This window comes from Panulirus ornatus, chromosome 15, assembly GCF_036320965.1.
Source record: "Panulirus ornatus isolate Po-2019 chromosome 15, ASM3632096v1, whole genome shotgun sequence".
NCBI classification, from domain to species: domain Eukaryota; kingdom Metazoa; phylum Arthropoda; class Malacostraca; order Decapoda; family Palinuridae; genus Panulirus; species Panulirus ornatus.
Window position 1 is genome coordinate 33,104,403 of NC_092238.1, and position 17,500 is coordinate 33,121,902.

Sequence of the window (17,500 nt, forward strand, 5' to 3'; positions counted from 1 at the left end):
GTGGGGTTGGTTGAAAGGGGCGGGTTTGGTTAAAGGAGGGTGGGGTTGGTTGAAGGGATGGGGTTGGGTGAAGGGTTGGGGTTGGTTGAAGGGGTAGGGTTGGTTGAAGGGGCGGGGTTGGTTGAAAGGGGTGAGGTTGGTTGAAGGGGCGGGGTTGGATGCAGGAAACGGGGTTGGTTGCAGGGGGTTGGGTTGGTTGCAGGGGGCGGGCTTTGGTTGAAGAGGGTGGGGTTGGTTGAAGGAGGTGGGTTGAGTGAACGAGTTTGATTTGGTTGAAGAGGGTGTAGGGAGGGAGGGAAGGTGGAGGGGGAGGGTGGGAAGGAAGACGCTTGTGATGAGGCGTTACTGTACACAGAGAGTGTACACAGAGAGTGTACACAGAGAGTGTACACAGAGAGTGTACACAGAGAGCGTACACAGAGAGTGTACACAGAGAGTGTACACAGAGAGTGTACACAGAGAGCGTACACAGAGAGTGTACACAGAGAGTGTACACAGAGAGCGTACACAGAGCGTACACAGAGAGTGTACACAGAGAGTGTACACAGAGAGTGTACACAGAGAGTGTACACAGAGAGCGTACACAGAGAGTGTACACAGAGAGCGTACACAGAGAGTGTACACAGAGAGTGTACACAGAGAGCGTACACAGAGAGTGTACACAGAGAGCGTACACAGAGAGCGTACACAAAGAGCGTACACAGAGAGTGTACACAGAGAGTGTACACAGAGTGTACATAGGAACCCTATTGACCAGTAACCAGGTGTTGCCTACTGAAGGAGGTGTAGGTCTCCTGTGTACTTCGGGTATGGCAGCTAAGTCCAGAATTGAATAACCTTATTTATAAACATATATATTTATTAATGTCTGTGTCTAACCTTGTACCTCGGCACACGCCAGACTCATGGTGGTTGTATGTGGGGGATCATGGTTGTATCTGGGGGATCCTGGTTGTATCTGGGGGATCCTGGTTGTATCTGGGGGATCCTGGTTGTATCTGGGGATCATGGTTGTATGTGGGGGATCCTGGTTGTATGTGGGGGATCCTGGTTGTATGTGGGGGATCCTGGTTGTATGTGGGGGATCCTGGTTGTATCTGGGGGATCCTGGTTGTATCTGGGGGATCCTGGTTGTATCTGGGGGATCCTGGTTGTATCTGGGGGATCCTGGTTGTATGTGGGGGATCCTGGTTGTATCTGGGGGATCCTGGTTGTATGTGGGGGATCCTGGTTGTATGTGGGGGATCCTGGTTGTATGTGGGGGATCCTGGTTGTATGTGGGGGATTCTGGTTGTATCTGGGGGATCCTGGTTGTATGTGGGGGATCCTGGTTGTATGTGGGGGATCCTGGTTGTATCTGGGGGATCCTGGTTGTATCTGGGGGATCCTGGTTGTATGTGGGGGATCCTGGTTGTATGTGGGGGATCCTGGTTGTATGTGGGGGATCCTGGTTGTATGTGGGGGATTCTGGTTGTATCTGGGGGATCCTGGTTGTATGTGGGGGATCCTGGTTGTATGTGGGGGATCCTGGTTGTATGTGGGGGATCCTGGTTGTATGTGGGGGATCCTGGTTGTATGTGGGGGATCCTGGTTGTATCTGGGGGATCCTGGTTGTATCTGGGGGATCCTGGTTGTATGTGGGGGATCCTGGTTGTATGTGGGGGATTCTGGTTGTATCTGGGGGATTCTGGTTGTATGTGGGGGATCCTGGTTGTATGTGGGGGATCCTGGTTGTATGTGGGGGATCATGGTTGTATCTGGGGGATCATGGTTGTATGTGGGGGATCATGGATGTATGTGGGGGATCATGGTTGTATGTGGGGGATCATGGTTGTGTCTGGGGGATCATGGTTGTATGTGGGGGATCATGGATGTATGTGGGGGATCATGGTTGTATGTGGGGGATCATGGTTGTATCTGGGGGATCATGGTTGTATGTGGGGGATCATGGTTGTGTCTGGGGGATCATGGTTGTATGTGGGGGATCATGGTTGTATCTGGGGGATCATGGTTGTATCTGGGGGATCCTGGTTGTATCTGGGGATCATAGTTGTATGTGGGGGATCCTGGTTGTATGTGGGGGATCCTGGTTGTATGTGGGGGATCCTGGTTGTATGTGGGGGATCCTGGTTGTATCTGGGGGATCATGGTTGTATCTGTGGGATCATGGTTGTGTCTGGGGGATCCTGGTTATATCTGGGGATTATGGTTGTATGTGGGGGATCCTGGTTATATCTGGGGATTATGGTTGTATCTGGGGGATCCTGGTTATATCTGGGGATTATGGTTGTATCTGGGGGATCATGGTTGTATCTGGGGGATCCTGTTGTATTTCTCAACGGTGTGTGTGTGTGTGTGTGTGTGTGTGTGTGTGTGTGTGTGTGTGTGTGTGTGTATATATACCCTTACCATCTATTATAGTGTCTTTTAAAATGCCTGTTGAGTTATGATGGCATCTTCGCTTCTATTGAGGGTAGTTTGAAATTCCATATATATATATATATATATATATATATATATATATATATATATATATATATATATATATATATATATATATATATTATCCCTGGGGATAGGGGAGTAAGAATACTTCCCACGTATTCCCTGCGTGTCGTAGAAGGCGACTAAAAGGGGAGGGAGCGGGGGGCTGGAAATCCTCCCCTCTCGTTTTTTTTTTAATTTTCCAAAAGAAGGAACAGAGAAGGGGGCCAGGTGAGGATATTCCCTTTAAGGCCCACTCCTCTGTTCTTAACGCTACCTTGCTAACGCGGGAAATGGCGAATAATTTGAAAGATATATATATATATATATGAGTCCAGGGCTATACCGCCTTAGTCTTACTAGTGAGTTACAGAGGGATCAGTACTAGTGAGTTACAGAGGGATCAGTACTAGTGAGTTACAGAGGGATCAGTACTAGTGAGTTACAGAGGGGTCAGTGCTAGTGAGTTACAGAGGGGTCAGTACTAGTGAGTTACAGAGGGATCAGTACTAGTGAGTTACAGAGGGATCAGTACTAGTGAGTTACAGAGGGATCAGTACTAGTGAGTTACAGAGGGATCAGTACTAGTGAGTTACAGAGGGATCAGTACTAGTGAGTTACAGAGGGGTCAGTACTAGTGAGTTACAGAGGGATCAGTACTAGTGAGTTACAGAGGGATCAGTACTAGTGAGTTACAGAGGGATCAGTACTAGTGAGTTACAGAGGGATCAGTACTAGTGAGTTACAGAGGGGTCAGTGCTAGTGAGTTACAGAGGGGTCAGTACTAGTGAGTTACAGAGGGGTCAGTGCTAACGAGTTTCAGAGGGATCAGTACTAGTGAGTTACAGAGGGGTCAGTACTAGTGAGTTACAGAGGGGTCAGTGCTAGTGAGTTACAGAGGGGTCAGTGCTAGTGAGTTACAGAGGGGTCAGTACTAGTGAGTTACAGAGGGGTCAGTACTAGTGAGTTACAGAGGGGTCAGTACTAGTGAGTTACAGAGGGGTCAGTGCTAACGAGTTTCAGAAGGGTCAGATCCAGCGAGTTACATACTACCAGACCAACATTTTACAGAAAACCAAATAATGCATGATACAGAGTCACTGTACTCACAGAGTTACAAAAAGGACAATACTTGTGAGTTACAGAAGACCAGTATAGGCGAGGTACAGAGAAAGAGGAAACCTGTGTGGTGTTGTGTCTCGCATGATGTGTAAACAGGTCTTGTTAACCCTTCATGTGTCACATCATTTCTGGCGACACTCAAACACCCCCACCAAAGGGTCCTTCTCTAATTCCATCTCTGACGACACGTACCCCAGTCAATTATCTCCCGTCTCCAAAATACATTACAATTTTGAAATGTCATTCATTCCCTCGCTGTCTCCTATCTTTAGTTTTTTGGATATCATGGGCCAATATTTGGCCCCCCGGCGGTTGAACTATATTATTAGCCATTCATAACCCATCAGAATTCAGATGTGAACTTTGCCCGACGAGGAGAGAGAGAGAGAGAGAGAGAGAGAGAGAGAGAGAGAGAGAGAGAGAGAGAGAGAGAGAGAGAGACTGTAATGAATTAGTCCCTCCCCCATGTTCTTTACTGCATCTCTAAATTGACAAGAGATACGTTTTACAGTCAAAGATTCATGTATATAGATCACAGTTCAGGATTCGTGTGTATAGATTGCAGTCAAGGATTCGTGTGTATAGATTACAGTCAAGGATTCGTGTATATAGATTGCAGTCAAAGATTCGTGTATATAGATTGCAGTCAAAGATTCGTGTATATAGATTGCAGTCAAAGATTCGTGTATATAGATTACATTCAAGGATTCGTGTGTATATATTGCACTGAAAGGTTCGTGTATATAGATTACAGTCAAAGATTCGTGTATATAGATTACATTCAAAGATTTGTGTGTATATATTGCAGTCAAGGATTCGTGTATATACATCACAGTCAAAGATTTGTGTATATAGATTACAGTCAAAGATTCGTGTATATAGATCACAGTCAAGGATTCGTGTGTTGTTCAGGAAGTGATGTGCAATGTTGGAGGTGATACAGTATAACAGAAAACGGTTACGTGACCCATCGTATCTCCTGTTGGCCACACCCTGTCAGATTACCAATAGAAAACGGCGTTGGTGATCCTGAAACACACACACACACATACACACACACGGATTTGACTGGCGTATATAAGAAGTTGGGAGAGTTGCCTCACACATCTATCAGTCTCATACGCATTCAGGGAGAGAGAGAGAGAGAGAGAGAGAGAGAGAGAGAGAGAGAGAGAGGATAGATAGTATGCGTATACAGTACACATCGGTGGTCAGGAACATATACATAATACACACACACACGTCATGTATTACGAGCAAGATGTCTGTTGACTGACCTTTCTGGGGGTCAGCGAGGGTCAGCTGCAGCGTCAGGAGGACCATTATGAGTGTCACGTCCCTCGCCATGCCTGCCTTGCAGTGTCGCCCGCTACTGCCGCCACCTAGCCTTCGTCAGCGTAGGCTCATCTGCTGCAGGAGGAGGAGGAAGGAAGGGTAGGTGGACGACGCTCACGACCTGGCGTGTCTCGGTGTCATCTCCAGGCCAGGGAGAGTGAGGGAGGGAGGAAGGGAGGGAGCGAGAGTGAGGGAGAGTGAGGACGGGAGGGAGGGAGCGAGAGTGAGGGAGAGTGAGGACGGGAGGGAGGGAGCGAGAGTGAGGACGGGAGGGAGGAAGCGAGAGTGAGGGAGGGAAGGAGCGAGAATGAGGGAGGGAGGGACCAAGAGTTAGGGCGGGTGGGAGCGAGAGGGAGGGAGTAAGTGAGCGAGGGCGGCGGGAGGGAGTGAGGGAGGGAGTCGAGTTCGAGGGTTTCTTCGAGGCTGAGGGACGACGATGTGTGGTGGTGATGACTTCACCAGAAGGTCGTGATCCCGAAGCAGTAAGTTATCTTCCGTCAACCCACGTTACGATATCAGTGATAGCGACAGACACGCACACTCTCTCTCTCGCCTGCCTAAGATATCACGCCTAAGATATCACTTTGAGCTTATTGATATCTTGGACAACCACAAGAGCTACTGTCTCTCTCTCTCTCTCTTCTCTCTCTCTCTCTCTCTCTCTCTCTCTCTCTCTCTCTCTCTCTCTCTCTCTCTCTCTGCCTCAGTCAAGATAACATCACCTCGAGCTCACGATATCAAATCAATCCTCAACGGGTATTGGCTTAAAGAATTGTCAGCATCCAGGACTATTATATAGTTCCTAAAACAACTTCTACAACCTGTTATAGAGATGGATAACTTGTGTCTGTATTTTATAAAGCTACCTGACTACACACACACACACCACACATACACTCACACACTCTCACACACACACCTAACCCCGACATGTAAGTTGTGTTCATATGGTGTTCACTTCCCTCAGTAAGAGTCACTTGCTTTAGCCAGACTTCTGGTATATTTCTTTCCTGTGATTCTCTTACGAATCGAACCTCACAACGCCTTCCTCTGTGACTGGCACTTCCATCATGGCATCTGTGCCACCTACACGTACCCTGTATGTAAGTATGTCTCTTGCACTCTAAAGGGAAAGGAAAAAAATGGATCTATTCTTGTCAGAATTCAGACTGGCATCTTGGCTGGCTGGAGTTTTAGCGTCTTCAGTTGGTGTCCAGCTGTTATTATGCAAGATACTGGTGGGTACTGGCGTGGTGTCTTGATCTCCTTCTCACGGGAAGACTTTAAAGTTATACTGTCGGGGTTCACAACTGTCTCTCGTGACCTAGTGGTCAAGTTTTGACAATATATGGAGACGTTTCTTCTTTATCTACGCACGGAGTGTTAGCGACCCAAATACGATGGTTCTTTATCTTTCTGAACTTTTATATACACTGTTCTTGTTCTCTATACGCTCTTCTGGTTCTGTAGAAATATTCTTGTTCTATATACACTGTCTTAGTTCTGTATACACTGTCCTGGTTTGCTATACACTATTCTGGTTCTATGTACACTGTCGTAATTCTATATACACTGTTTTAATTCTGTATACACTGTCCTGGTTCACTATACACTATTCTGGTTCTATGTACACTGTCGTAATTCTATATACACTGTTTTCATTCTGTATACACTGCCCTGGTTCTATATACGCTGCCGTGGTTATTCCTATAATACACTGCCTGCTTCTATATACACTATACTGGGTCTGTACACACGGATTGGGTTCCATATACACTATCGTGGCTCTGTGTATAGTGTCCTGAGACTATAGACTGCCAATAGAAACTATGTCGCATTTACTGACACACAGCGTGTGCTCCTCCGCCTCACACACACACACACACACACACACACACACACACACACACACACACACACACACACACGTCCTAGAACCAGTCTTGAACACGTAGCGCTGTGGTCAGAAGGGGCGCCCTGGCACGTGCTGCAGCCATCATGTGTGGCGAGTCCTACGTCCTCCTGTCGGACGCCTAGGGCCCGGTCCCGCCCCTCCTGCAGGGAGAGAAAGGATGGAATTAGTGGTCTGTAAAGGAAAAGGTCCTAGGGTTCCCCCCACACACCCCGCTTTTCACCAGACGATGAATCATATTTTCTTTTCATTCTTATTCACAAAAGAAAATGGTTTTTTTTTTCAGCTGTGTAGTCTTTGCTTCGTAAGTACAGGAGGGCACAATGCTGGCATTGTCCCCTCCTGCTTGTCCTAGACGGTAATTAAGACAGGTGGGGAAGAGGAGGGGAAGGAGGAAGGGGTGATGGCTAGCGATCCTCCTCCCCTTATGTGTTATCATGTCGTGAAAGGAGCACAGATGAAGGAGCCATGTGTGATATGATTCCTCCTTTATCTAATCGTCGTCTGTGTGTTCCTGGCGCTACTTTGCTAACGTGGGAGATGGCGAACATTCAATAAGGAGAGATATGGGTATGCTATATATATATATATATATATATATATATATATATATATATAGAGAGAGAGAGAGAGAGAGAGAGAGAGAGAGAGAGAGAGAGAGAGAGAGAGAGAGTGAGAAGTATATGCATGTGTGTGTGTGTGTGTGTGTGTGTGTGTGTGTGGTTGTCGCCCTTCTATACGTCGGTCAACACACTGCCTGGCAGGGACAGACTGCTCCGAGAACTTAGACTCTGACGTTTGACCAGAGTTTCTTAAGATGGGAGCCACAGGGACCAAAACCAGAAGATGATTCTGTGAAGAGATGAAACACGCAAGTTTATTTGAACCGTGTGTGTGTGTGAGTGAGGGGAGGTGGTAAGGGTTACGACTTCAGATTTGTGATATAAGTTTGCTTTAATATTTTTACTTTGGCTTTATTTATTGTGGAATGTTCACTAGTCTGATTTTTATGATGTGAGTTGATATATGTTTAACCTGGCCGATGGGTAATGTACATTTTAGTGTCGGTATCTTTACAGTTAGTGGGATCAAACTTGTGTTTATAGTTAGGATATATTTTGTATTGTTTATATTTAGGGTATATACTGTGTATTTACAGCAGTGCCAGGTACTGAGACTTCCATTTACGAATATATTGTTTTACTGAAGTCTCTGGTCGTACCTTCTCCCGTTGGTTCGACTGACGCCGATTTTCATTCGTTTTCTGAAGAATATGAAAGAAAAAAATACTCCATTTGACGGTAAATTGTTCGTAACAAGACAGATGGAAGTGTAGTTTCCAACTTTTCCCGCCAGGGTTTGAGTGATGGCGCTGCCTCTATTACGGTCAACAAAGGTCAAAGTCTCTCATAATGTCCGTAGAAATCTTCCCTCTTGCGTTCCTCAGAAACACTTGATGGGTCATGACAGTTCTCTGCCACACGTGTGCAAGGCAAGTGCTCCGTCGAGGTCAGCAGGTGTGTGTGTGTGTGTGTGTGTGTGTGTGTGTGTGTGTGTGTGTGTGTCCTGCTCCTGTCCGTCGTCACGTATGTAGACAGGAAGGCGGGAGTCGCTGGCCAGGGTTTGACTCCCCAATGCTCCAACTGGTCACAATTCAATCACCATTTCCTCCGAATTGATGAAGTGTAAAAGCTAGAGCCGAACTTACGTTGCAATTTAAGAAGAAAGAAAAAAACTATAGGAAGTTTGTTTGTGGAAATGTTTCATCACAATGCGCTGAAAATACATTTATTTTTTTTCTCTTTAGAAAAGTTTTATGAAAGTTTTATGTTCTGGCGTCTAATGTCTTTTAAGTACGAGTTGCGATCCAGCAGTGTGTGTTTTCTTGCTGTGTCAACTGAACTGTTTCCGCTCATGTTATTGTCCGTCTGACACTGATGTGCCACCCATTTGCTACAGTTGAGCTGATTCCCTTCATCTCTAGCGTTCGCTGTACCGTCACGGATCCGCTCCGCTGTATAAGACAACTTTGGTACGTTCGTGGCGTCGGTGTGTGGAGGAGGAGAGAGAGAGAGAGAGGGAGTGAGGGAGGGAGAGAGGGAGGCGGTTAAGATGGTACATGGTGATGGTGAGGCGGTCAGAACCCATGTGCTAACTTAGTGACAAGCCACAGAATACGACAGACGAGGGAGGGATGACATACATAGCTCTCACTGGGACACGGTGTGTGTGTGTGTGTGTGAGGAAAAGATGGAGGTGACGAGTGGACGTACGTCATGTTACGAGCGTGTCGGTCGGTCTAGACGGCCATGAGAGGAACCAACGCAGGAGCTGGTCACATTTGGCTCTGACGTGCACGGACCCACACACACACACACACACACACACACACACACACACCACTGCAGAATATCCAAGGTGGCCGGGACGTGTAGAGTGTCATTATCAGCGGAAGACCGCGAATGAATTACAGGAAATGGTCGATAAGAAGTATATAAGAAGCTCACATGAGGAGGGAAGGTGGGTAATGGGTCGGCTGGGAGAGCAAGGTGCTGGAGATAGAGACCACTGGAATATATGTAATATATATATATATATATATATATATATATATATATATATATATATATATATATATATATATTTTAGATATATTTTAGATATGTTTTAGATATCTGGGAGTGGATCTGGCAGCGGATGGAACCATGGAAGCGGAAGTGGATCATAGGGTGGGGGAGGGGGCGAAAATTCTGGGGCCTTGAAGAATGTGTGGAAGTCGAGAACATTATCTCGGAAAGCAAAAATGGGTATGTTTGAAGGAATAGTGGTTCCAACAATGTTGTATGGTTGCGAGGCGTGGGCTATGGATAGAGTTGTGCGCAGGAGGATGGATGTGCTGGAAATGAGATGTTTGAGGACAATGTGTGGTGTGAAGTGGTTTGATCGAGTAAGTAACGTAAGGGTAAGAGAGATGTGTGGAAACAAAAAGAGCGTGGTTGAGAGAGCAGAAGAGGGTGTTTTGAAATGGTTTGGGCACATGGAGAGAATGAGTGAGGAAAGATTGACCAAGAGGATATATGTGTCGGAGGTGGAGGGAACGAGGAGAAGAGGGAGACCAAATTGGAGGTGGAAAGATGGAGTGAAAAAGATTTTGTGTGATCGGGGCCTGAACATGCAGGGGGGTGAAAGGAGGGCAAGGAATAGAGTGAATTGGAGCGATGTGGTATACCGGGGTTGACGTGCTGTCAGTGGATTGAATCAAGGCATGTGAAGCGTCTGGGGTAAACCATGGAAAGCTGTGTAGGTATGTATATTTGCGTGTGTGGACGTATGTTTATACATGTGTATGGGGGTGGGTTGGGCCATTTCTTTCGTCTGTTTCCTTGCGCTACCTCGCAAACGCGGGAGACAGCGACAAAGCAAAAAAAAAAGAAAAATATATATATATATATATATATATATATATATATGTATACATATATATATATGAAGAAAGTGTAGAAGGAGAGAGAGAGAGAGAGAGAGAGAGAGAGAGAGAGGAGAAAGGTCAGTGTGTAACAGTCTGGGGTGTGCGAAAGGTATGGGTGTGTATGGGTGTGTGTGTGTGTGTGTAACGAAATGAAAAACGAATAACTGTTCATTGGTTTAGGCAGCCAGTCAGCTGAAAATGATGTTAAAGTATTCCACCTCTTACAGAGCCGGAGGTGAACATGACAGTCACAAGAGTTTATGATCAGCGTGGGTAGGATACATCCACACTTTAGATAAGTATATATATGTGTGTGTGTGAGGTGCAGTTAGATAGCCAAGGTGGCAGATATACAGGGACGCTAAGTGGGTAAATGGTATGGTTTATACATTACGAACCTGATGGTGAACATGGAAGTGATGTATTGCTACATACACTGGTTGACGGATCACATCGTATGATTAATAGAAAACTGAGCTGTGTTACTGGTATAGCTTATTCGCTCGTTCGTCGAGTGTTGCTGAAGTTGACAATGGTAGGTGTAGGAGGACACAGGTTCACAATGGTAGGTGTAGGAGGACACAGGTTCACAATGGTAGGTGTAGGAGGACACAGGTTCACAATGGTAGGTGTAGGAGGACACAGGTTCACAATGGTAGGTGTAGGAGGACACAGGTTCACAATGGTAGGTGTAGGAGGACACAGGTCCATAATGGTAGGTGTAGGAGGACACAGGTTCACAGTGGTAGGTGTAGGAGGACACAGGTTCACAATGGTAGGTGTAGGAGGACACAGGTTCACAATGGTAGGTGTAGGAGGACACAGGTCCACAATGGTAGGTGTAGGAGGACAACAGGTTCACAATGGTAGGTGTAGGAGGACACAGGTTCACAATGGTAGGTGTAGGAGGACACAGGTTCACAATGGTAGGTGTAGGAGGACACAGGTTCACAATGGTAGGTGTAGGAGGACACAGGTTCACAATGGTAGGTGTAGGAGGACACAGGTTCACAATGGTAGGTGTAGGAGGACACAGGTTCACAATGGTAGGTGTAGGGGGACACAGGTTCACAATGGTTGGTGTAGGAGGACACAGGTTCACAATGGTAGGTGTAGGAGGACACAGGTCCACAATGGTAGGTGTAGGAGGACACAGGTTCACAATGGTAGGTGTAGGAGGACACAGGTTCACAATGGTAGGTGTAGGAGGACACAGGTTCACAATGGTAGGTGTAAGAGGACACAGGTTCACAATGGTAGGTGTAGGAGGACACAGGTTCACAATGGTAGGTGTAGGAGGACACAGGTTCACAATGGTAGGTGTAGGAGGACACAGGTTCACAATGGTAGGTGTAGGAGGACACAGGTTCACAATGGTAGGTGTAGGAGGACACAGGTTCACAATGGTAGGTGTAGGAGGACACAGGTTCACAATGGTAGGTGTAGGAGGACACAGGTTCACAATGGTAGGTGTAGGAGGACACAGGTCCACAATGGTAGGTGTAGGAGGACACAGGTTCACAGTGGTAGGTGTAGGAGGACACAGGTTCACAATGGTAGGTGTAGGAGGACACAGGTTCACAATGGTAGGTGTAGGAGGACACAGGTTCACAATGGTAGGTGTAGGAGGACACAGGTTCACAATGGTAGGTGTAGGAGGACACAGGTTCACAATGGTAGGTGTAGGAGGACACAGGTCCACAATGGTAGGTGTAGGAGGACACAGGTTCACAGTGGTAGGTGTAGGAGGACACAGGTTCACAATGGTTGGTGTAGGAGGACACAGGTCCACAATGGTAGGTGTAGGAGGACACAGGTTCACAGTGGTAGGTGTAGGAGGACACAGGTTCACAGTGGTAGGTGTAGGAGGACACAGGTTCACAATGGTAGGTGTAGGAGGACACAGGTTCACAATGGTAGGTGTAGGAGGACACAGGTTCACAATGGTAGGTGTAGGAGGACACAGGTTCACAATGGTAGGTGTAGGAGGACACAGGTCCACAATGGTAGGTGTAAGAGGACACAGGTTCACAATGGTAGGTGTAGGAGGACACAGGTTCACAATGGTAGGTGTAGGAGGACACAGGTTCACAATGGTAGGTGTAAGAGGACACAGGTTCACAATGGTAGGTGTAGGAGGACACAGGTTCACAATGGTAGGTGTAGGAGGATACAGGTTCACAATGGTAGGTGTAGGTGTAGGAGGACACAGGTTTATAATGGTAGGTGTAGGAGGACACAGGTTCCAGATTGAAAGTGTCCATTGGAACGCCGAGTTTAAGTGTCTGCCGTGTGCGCTTTTATTTTTTTTTCCCCTCTCCCCCTTAAGGAGGGGAGCCGCTAATGAGTTTAACTGCTCCCTTCTTCTCTCTCTCTCTCTCTCTCTCTCTCTCTCTCTCTCTCTCTCTCTCTCTCTCTCTCTCTCTCTCTCTCTCTCTCTGCGCGAAAATGCCACGTACCCGAGAGAGCCCCCATCCACCCCCCGCCCCTGACACACATCATCCACACACGTGAATTACGACATCTTGCCACACTCGTATATTGGTCCGACGTTAGGTCTTGACCGGACTGTGCGTTGACGCCGTCGAAGACCCGCGGCATACGTACGTGCAGACCCCACCCTCCCTTGGCGAGTCCAGACCACACCACCACATCAGGGAGACCCTTTAGCTAGCCCGGTTGGTGTGTGTGTGTGTCAGAGGTCCAGAGGTCACCGTGCTATGACCGGGGTCATACCATACTATGACCTGGGGGCGCTTGTGGGTCAGTTGGACTCGTCTTACGACATCGTTGTCGTGTGTACGAAGATGAGAGAGTTGAGGAACCTTGGATTTATGGTTCGCTCTGAGGTCTCGTCTGGTTCCTATTTTCCAAGAGGTTCGTGAAGCAATCATCATTCGACTCTTTATTTCTTTTCTTTTTTCTCCATGATAGATGGCTGCTTGCCACAAGGACAATCCACTATGAGGGAGCAAGTGCTCAAGGCTGAAGTGGCGTTGGAGCGAAAGGTTCTTGACTGCGTAGCGAGAGAGAGACAGACGCCTCCCCCCGCCCGCCCGCGCGCGCCCCTCCCTCCCCCGACTACATGACAGAGACCGAAGCTCCGGATCATCTGCTCCGAGGCCTCTGAAGCCTCGAGCACCTGCCTGGTCTCGTACCCGGGAGACGAACCATTGCGGACGGTCTGCTTCATCTTCAGCTCTAGGTCGAGGACGCACACCTCACCAAGAAATTATTCACTCTGTTTATTCTTTGACTGGGGCACGTCGTGCTCTCCATCTGGCACAGTCGATTTTTCATGCATTCATCGTTTCGTGCGTCATTGTTCATGACGCGTGAATGGATACCTCCGGCGGAAGATGAAATGTGCACAAGACCAGACAGCATGTCAAGGGAGGGAGGAATCGGTGGTGGCAGATATTGTGTAATTGGACGTGCAGTCTTCCTCCTAGACGCTGGTCATCTTTGGCTCAACCTAAGTGGCTAAGTGACTCTACATATGCATGGTCATCATACATGACCCCAGCGAGGATGATTACCTGTTAAGTTGTAATACTTTTTATACTTTATACATAGCAGAGATGTATCGGGAGCGACTTTGTTTGGTTAGATGGGTTTGTTTCATCTGATATCATCTTGAGAACTCCTTAATGTATTCTTGTCCATTTGGTGTTCGTATGTTCGACTGCTATGCCTAGAGATGAGAGCTTTTGTGAATGTTATTCTAGTTTTAATGGCTTTTCTGGGCTCCTGAGAGCTGGCTGTTGGTGTAAACCTTCACCCTTAGCTAGATCATGTAATACTAAGCAGACCAATGTGTCTCACATGAGCGGTGTGTGTGTGTGTGTGTGTGTGGCCATTTACCAGCTCAAAAGTAGGAAGTTGTGACGTTTGGCCATTGGCAGTTGTAACGTCTGTTTCTTTCCTTATACCGCGAAGCTTTTGGAACTCTTCTTTTTAATCATCTCATGTCTTGCCTAACACTTACGTCCCGCCGACACCTTGTATGTGGATACTTCTCAAATTTCTGCCCAGTTCTTATCCTTCTTTCATCATCTCTTCATTCCATTTCTTTCATCATCTCTTCATTCCATTTCTGCCCAGTTCTTATCCTTCCTTCATCATCTCTTCATTCTATTTCTGTATTTCACTGAAGGCCTGGCCTCGTCGATGGACTTTTGTCATTGACTTCAGCCTTCGATTTGGAAAAGAAGAAAGAAAAAGAAATGTATCGTTGTAGAATACACGGACGCAGGTGTGAGAGGATGTGATGCATGTGTTAATACATACGAAAGATATCCAGTCATATTACTGTGAAGGTGCGCGTTCCTATGCACTTTGTTCGTGTATATATATATATATATATATATAAAGTTGAGAGTAAATGTGAATAAGAGCAAGGTTATTAGGTACAGTAGGGGTGAGGGTCAAGTCAATTGGAGGTGATTTTGAATGGAGAAAAACTGGAGGAAGTGAAGTGTTTTAGATATCTGGGAGTGGATCTGTCAGCGATGGAACCATGGAAGCGGAAGTGGATCATAGGGTGGGGGAGGGGGCGAAAATTTTGGGAGCCTTGAAAAATGTGTGGAAGTCGAGAACATTATCTCGGAAAGCAAAAATGGGTATGTTTGAGGGAATAGTGGTTCCAACAATGCTGTATGGTTGCGAGGCGTGGGCTATGGATAGAGTTGTGCGCAGGAGGATGGATGTGCTGGAAATGAGATGTTTGAGGACAATGTGTGGTGTGAGTGGTTTGATCGAGTAAGTAACGTAAGGGTGAGAGAGATGTGTGGAAATAAAAAGAGCGTGGTTCGAGAGAGCAGAAGAGGGTGTTTTGAAATGGTTTGGGCACATGGAGAGAATGAGTGAGGAGAGATTGACCAAGAGGATATATGTGTCGGAGGTGGAGGGAACGAGGAGAAGAGGGAGACCAAATTGGAGGTGGAAAGATGGAGTGAAAAAGATTTTGTGTGATCGGGGCCTGAACATGCAGGAGGGTGAAAGGAGGGCAAGAAATAGAGTGAATTGGAGTCATGTGGTATACAGGGGTTGACGTGCTGTCAGTGGATTGAAGCAAGGCATGTGAAGCGTCTGGGGTAAACCATGGAAAGCTGTGTAGGTATGTATATTTGCGTGTCTGGACGTGTGTATGTACATGTGTATGGGGGGGGGGGTTGGGCCATTTCTTTCGTCTGTTTCCTTGCGCTACCTCGCAAACGCGGGAGACAGCGACAAAGTAAAAAAAAAAAAAAAAAAAAATATATATATAATATATATATATATATAATATATATATATAAGAAAGTTCACAATGGTAGGTGTAGGAGGACACAGGTTCACAATGGTAGGTGTAGGAGGACACAGGTTCACAATGGTAGGTGTAGGAGGACACAGGTTCACAATGGTAGGTGATAGGAGGACACAGGTTCACAATGGTAGGTGTAGGAGGACACAGGTCCATAATGGTAGGTGTAGGAGGACACAGGTTCACAGTGGTAAGGTGTAAGGAGGACACAGGTTCACAATGGTAGGTGTAGAGGACACAGGTTCACAATGGTAGGTGTAGGAGGACACAGGTCCACAATGGTAGGTGTAGGAGGACACAGGTTCACAATGGTAGGTGTAAGGAGGACACAGGTTCACAATGGTAGGTGTAGGAGGACACAGGTTCACAAATGGTAGGTGTAAGGAGGACACAGGTTCACAAATGGTAGGTGTAGGAGGACACAGGTTCACAATAGGTAGGTGTAGGAGGACACAGGTTCACAATGGTAGGTGTAGGAGGACACAGGTTCACAATGGTAGGTTTTAGGGGGACACAGGTTCACAATGGTTGGTGTAGGAGGACAACAGGTTCACAATGGTAGGTGTAAGGAGGACACAGGTCCACAATGGTAGGTGTAGGAGGACACAGGTTCACAATGGTAGTGTAGGAGGACACAGGTTCACAAATGGTAGGTGTAGGAGGACACAGGTTCACAATGGTAGGTGTAAGAGGACACAGGTTCACAATGGTAGGTGTAGGAGGACACAGGTTCACAATGGTAGGTGTAGGAGGACACAGGTTCACAATGGTAGGTGTAGAGAGGACACAGGTTCACAATGGTAGGTGTAGGAGGACACAGGTTCACAATGGTAGGTGTAGGAGGACACAGGTTCACAATGGTAGGTGTAGGAGGACACAGGTTCACAATGGTAGGTGTAGGAGGACACAGGTTCACAATGGTAAGGTGTAGGAGGACACAGGTCCACAATGGTAGGTGTAGGAGGACACAAGGTTCACAGTGGTAGGTGTAGGAGGACACAGGTTCACAATGGTAGGTGTAGGAGGACACAGGTTCACAATGGTAAGGTGTAGGAGGACACAGGTTCACAATGGTAGGTGTAGGAGGACACAGGTTCACAATGGTAGGTGTTAGGAGGACACAGGTTCACAATGGTAGGTGTAGAGGACACAGGTCCACAATGGTAGGTGTAGGAGGACACAGGTTCACAGTGGTAGGTGTAGGAGGACACAGGTTCACAATGGTTGGTGTAGGAGGACACAGTCCACAATGGTAGTGTAGGAGGACACAGGTTCACAGTGGTAGGTGTAGAGGACACAGGTTTCACAGTGGATAGGTGTAGGAGGACACAGGTTCACAATGGTAGGTGTAGGAGGACACAGGTTCACAATGGTAGGTGTAGGAGGACACAGGTTCACAATGGTAGGTGTAGGAGGACACAGGTTCACAATGGTAGGTGTAGGAGGACACAGGTCCACAATGGTAGGTGTAAGAGGACACAGGTTCACAATGGTAAGGTGTAGGAGGACACAGGTTCACAATGTAGGTGTAGGAGGACACAGGTTCACAATGGTAGGTGTAAGAGACACAGGTTCACAATGGTAGGTGTAGGAGGACACAGGTCACACATGGTAGGTGTAGGAGGAACAGTTCACAATGGTAGGTGTAGGTGTAGGAGGACACAGGTTCACAATGGTAGGTGTAGGAGGACACAGGTTCCAGATTGAAAGTGTCCATTGGAACGCCGAGTTTAAGTGTCTGCCATGCGCGCTTTTATTTTTTTTTCCCCTCTCCCCCTTAAGGAGGGGTGCCGCTAATGAGTTTAACTGCTCCCTTCTTCTCTCTCTCTCTCTCTCTCTCTCTCTCTCTCTGCCCGGAATTCTGCGCGAAAAT

The 17,500-nt window shown here is 47.0% G+C and overlaps 1 protein-coding gene across 3 annotated transcripts in view; it reads right to left on the bottom strand.

The window, feature by feature from the left end:
• The window catches only part of LOC139753839 (carbonic anhydrase-related protein 10-like), a 131,387-nt gene extending 125,813 nt beyond the window's left edge, over window positions 1–5,574 (bottom strand). The window contains exon 1 of one of the 3 annotated variants that reach the window (XM_071670754.1): window positions 4,884–5,574. In XM_071670754.1, the coding sequence (XP_071526855.1) occupies window positions 4,884–4,953 (70 nt within the window). In that variant the 5' untranslated portion in view covers window positions 4,954–5,574. The remainder of the gene's footprint in view (window positions 1–4,883) is intronic. The other 2 variants (XM_071670753.1, XM_071670755.1) reach the window with 2 other exon arrangements.
• Between the last annotated feature and the right edge of the window lie 11,926 nt (window positions 5,575–17,500).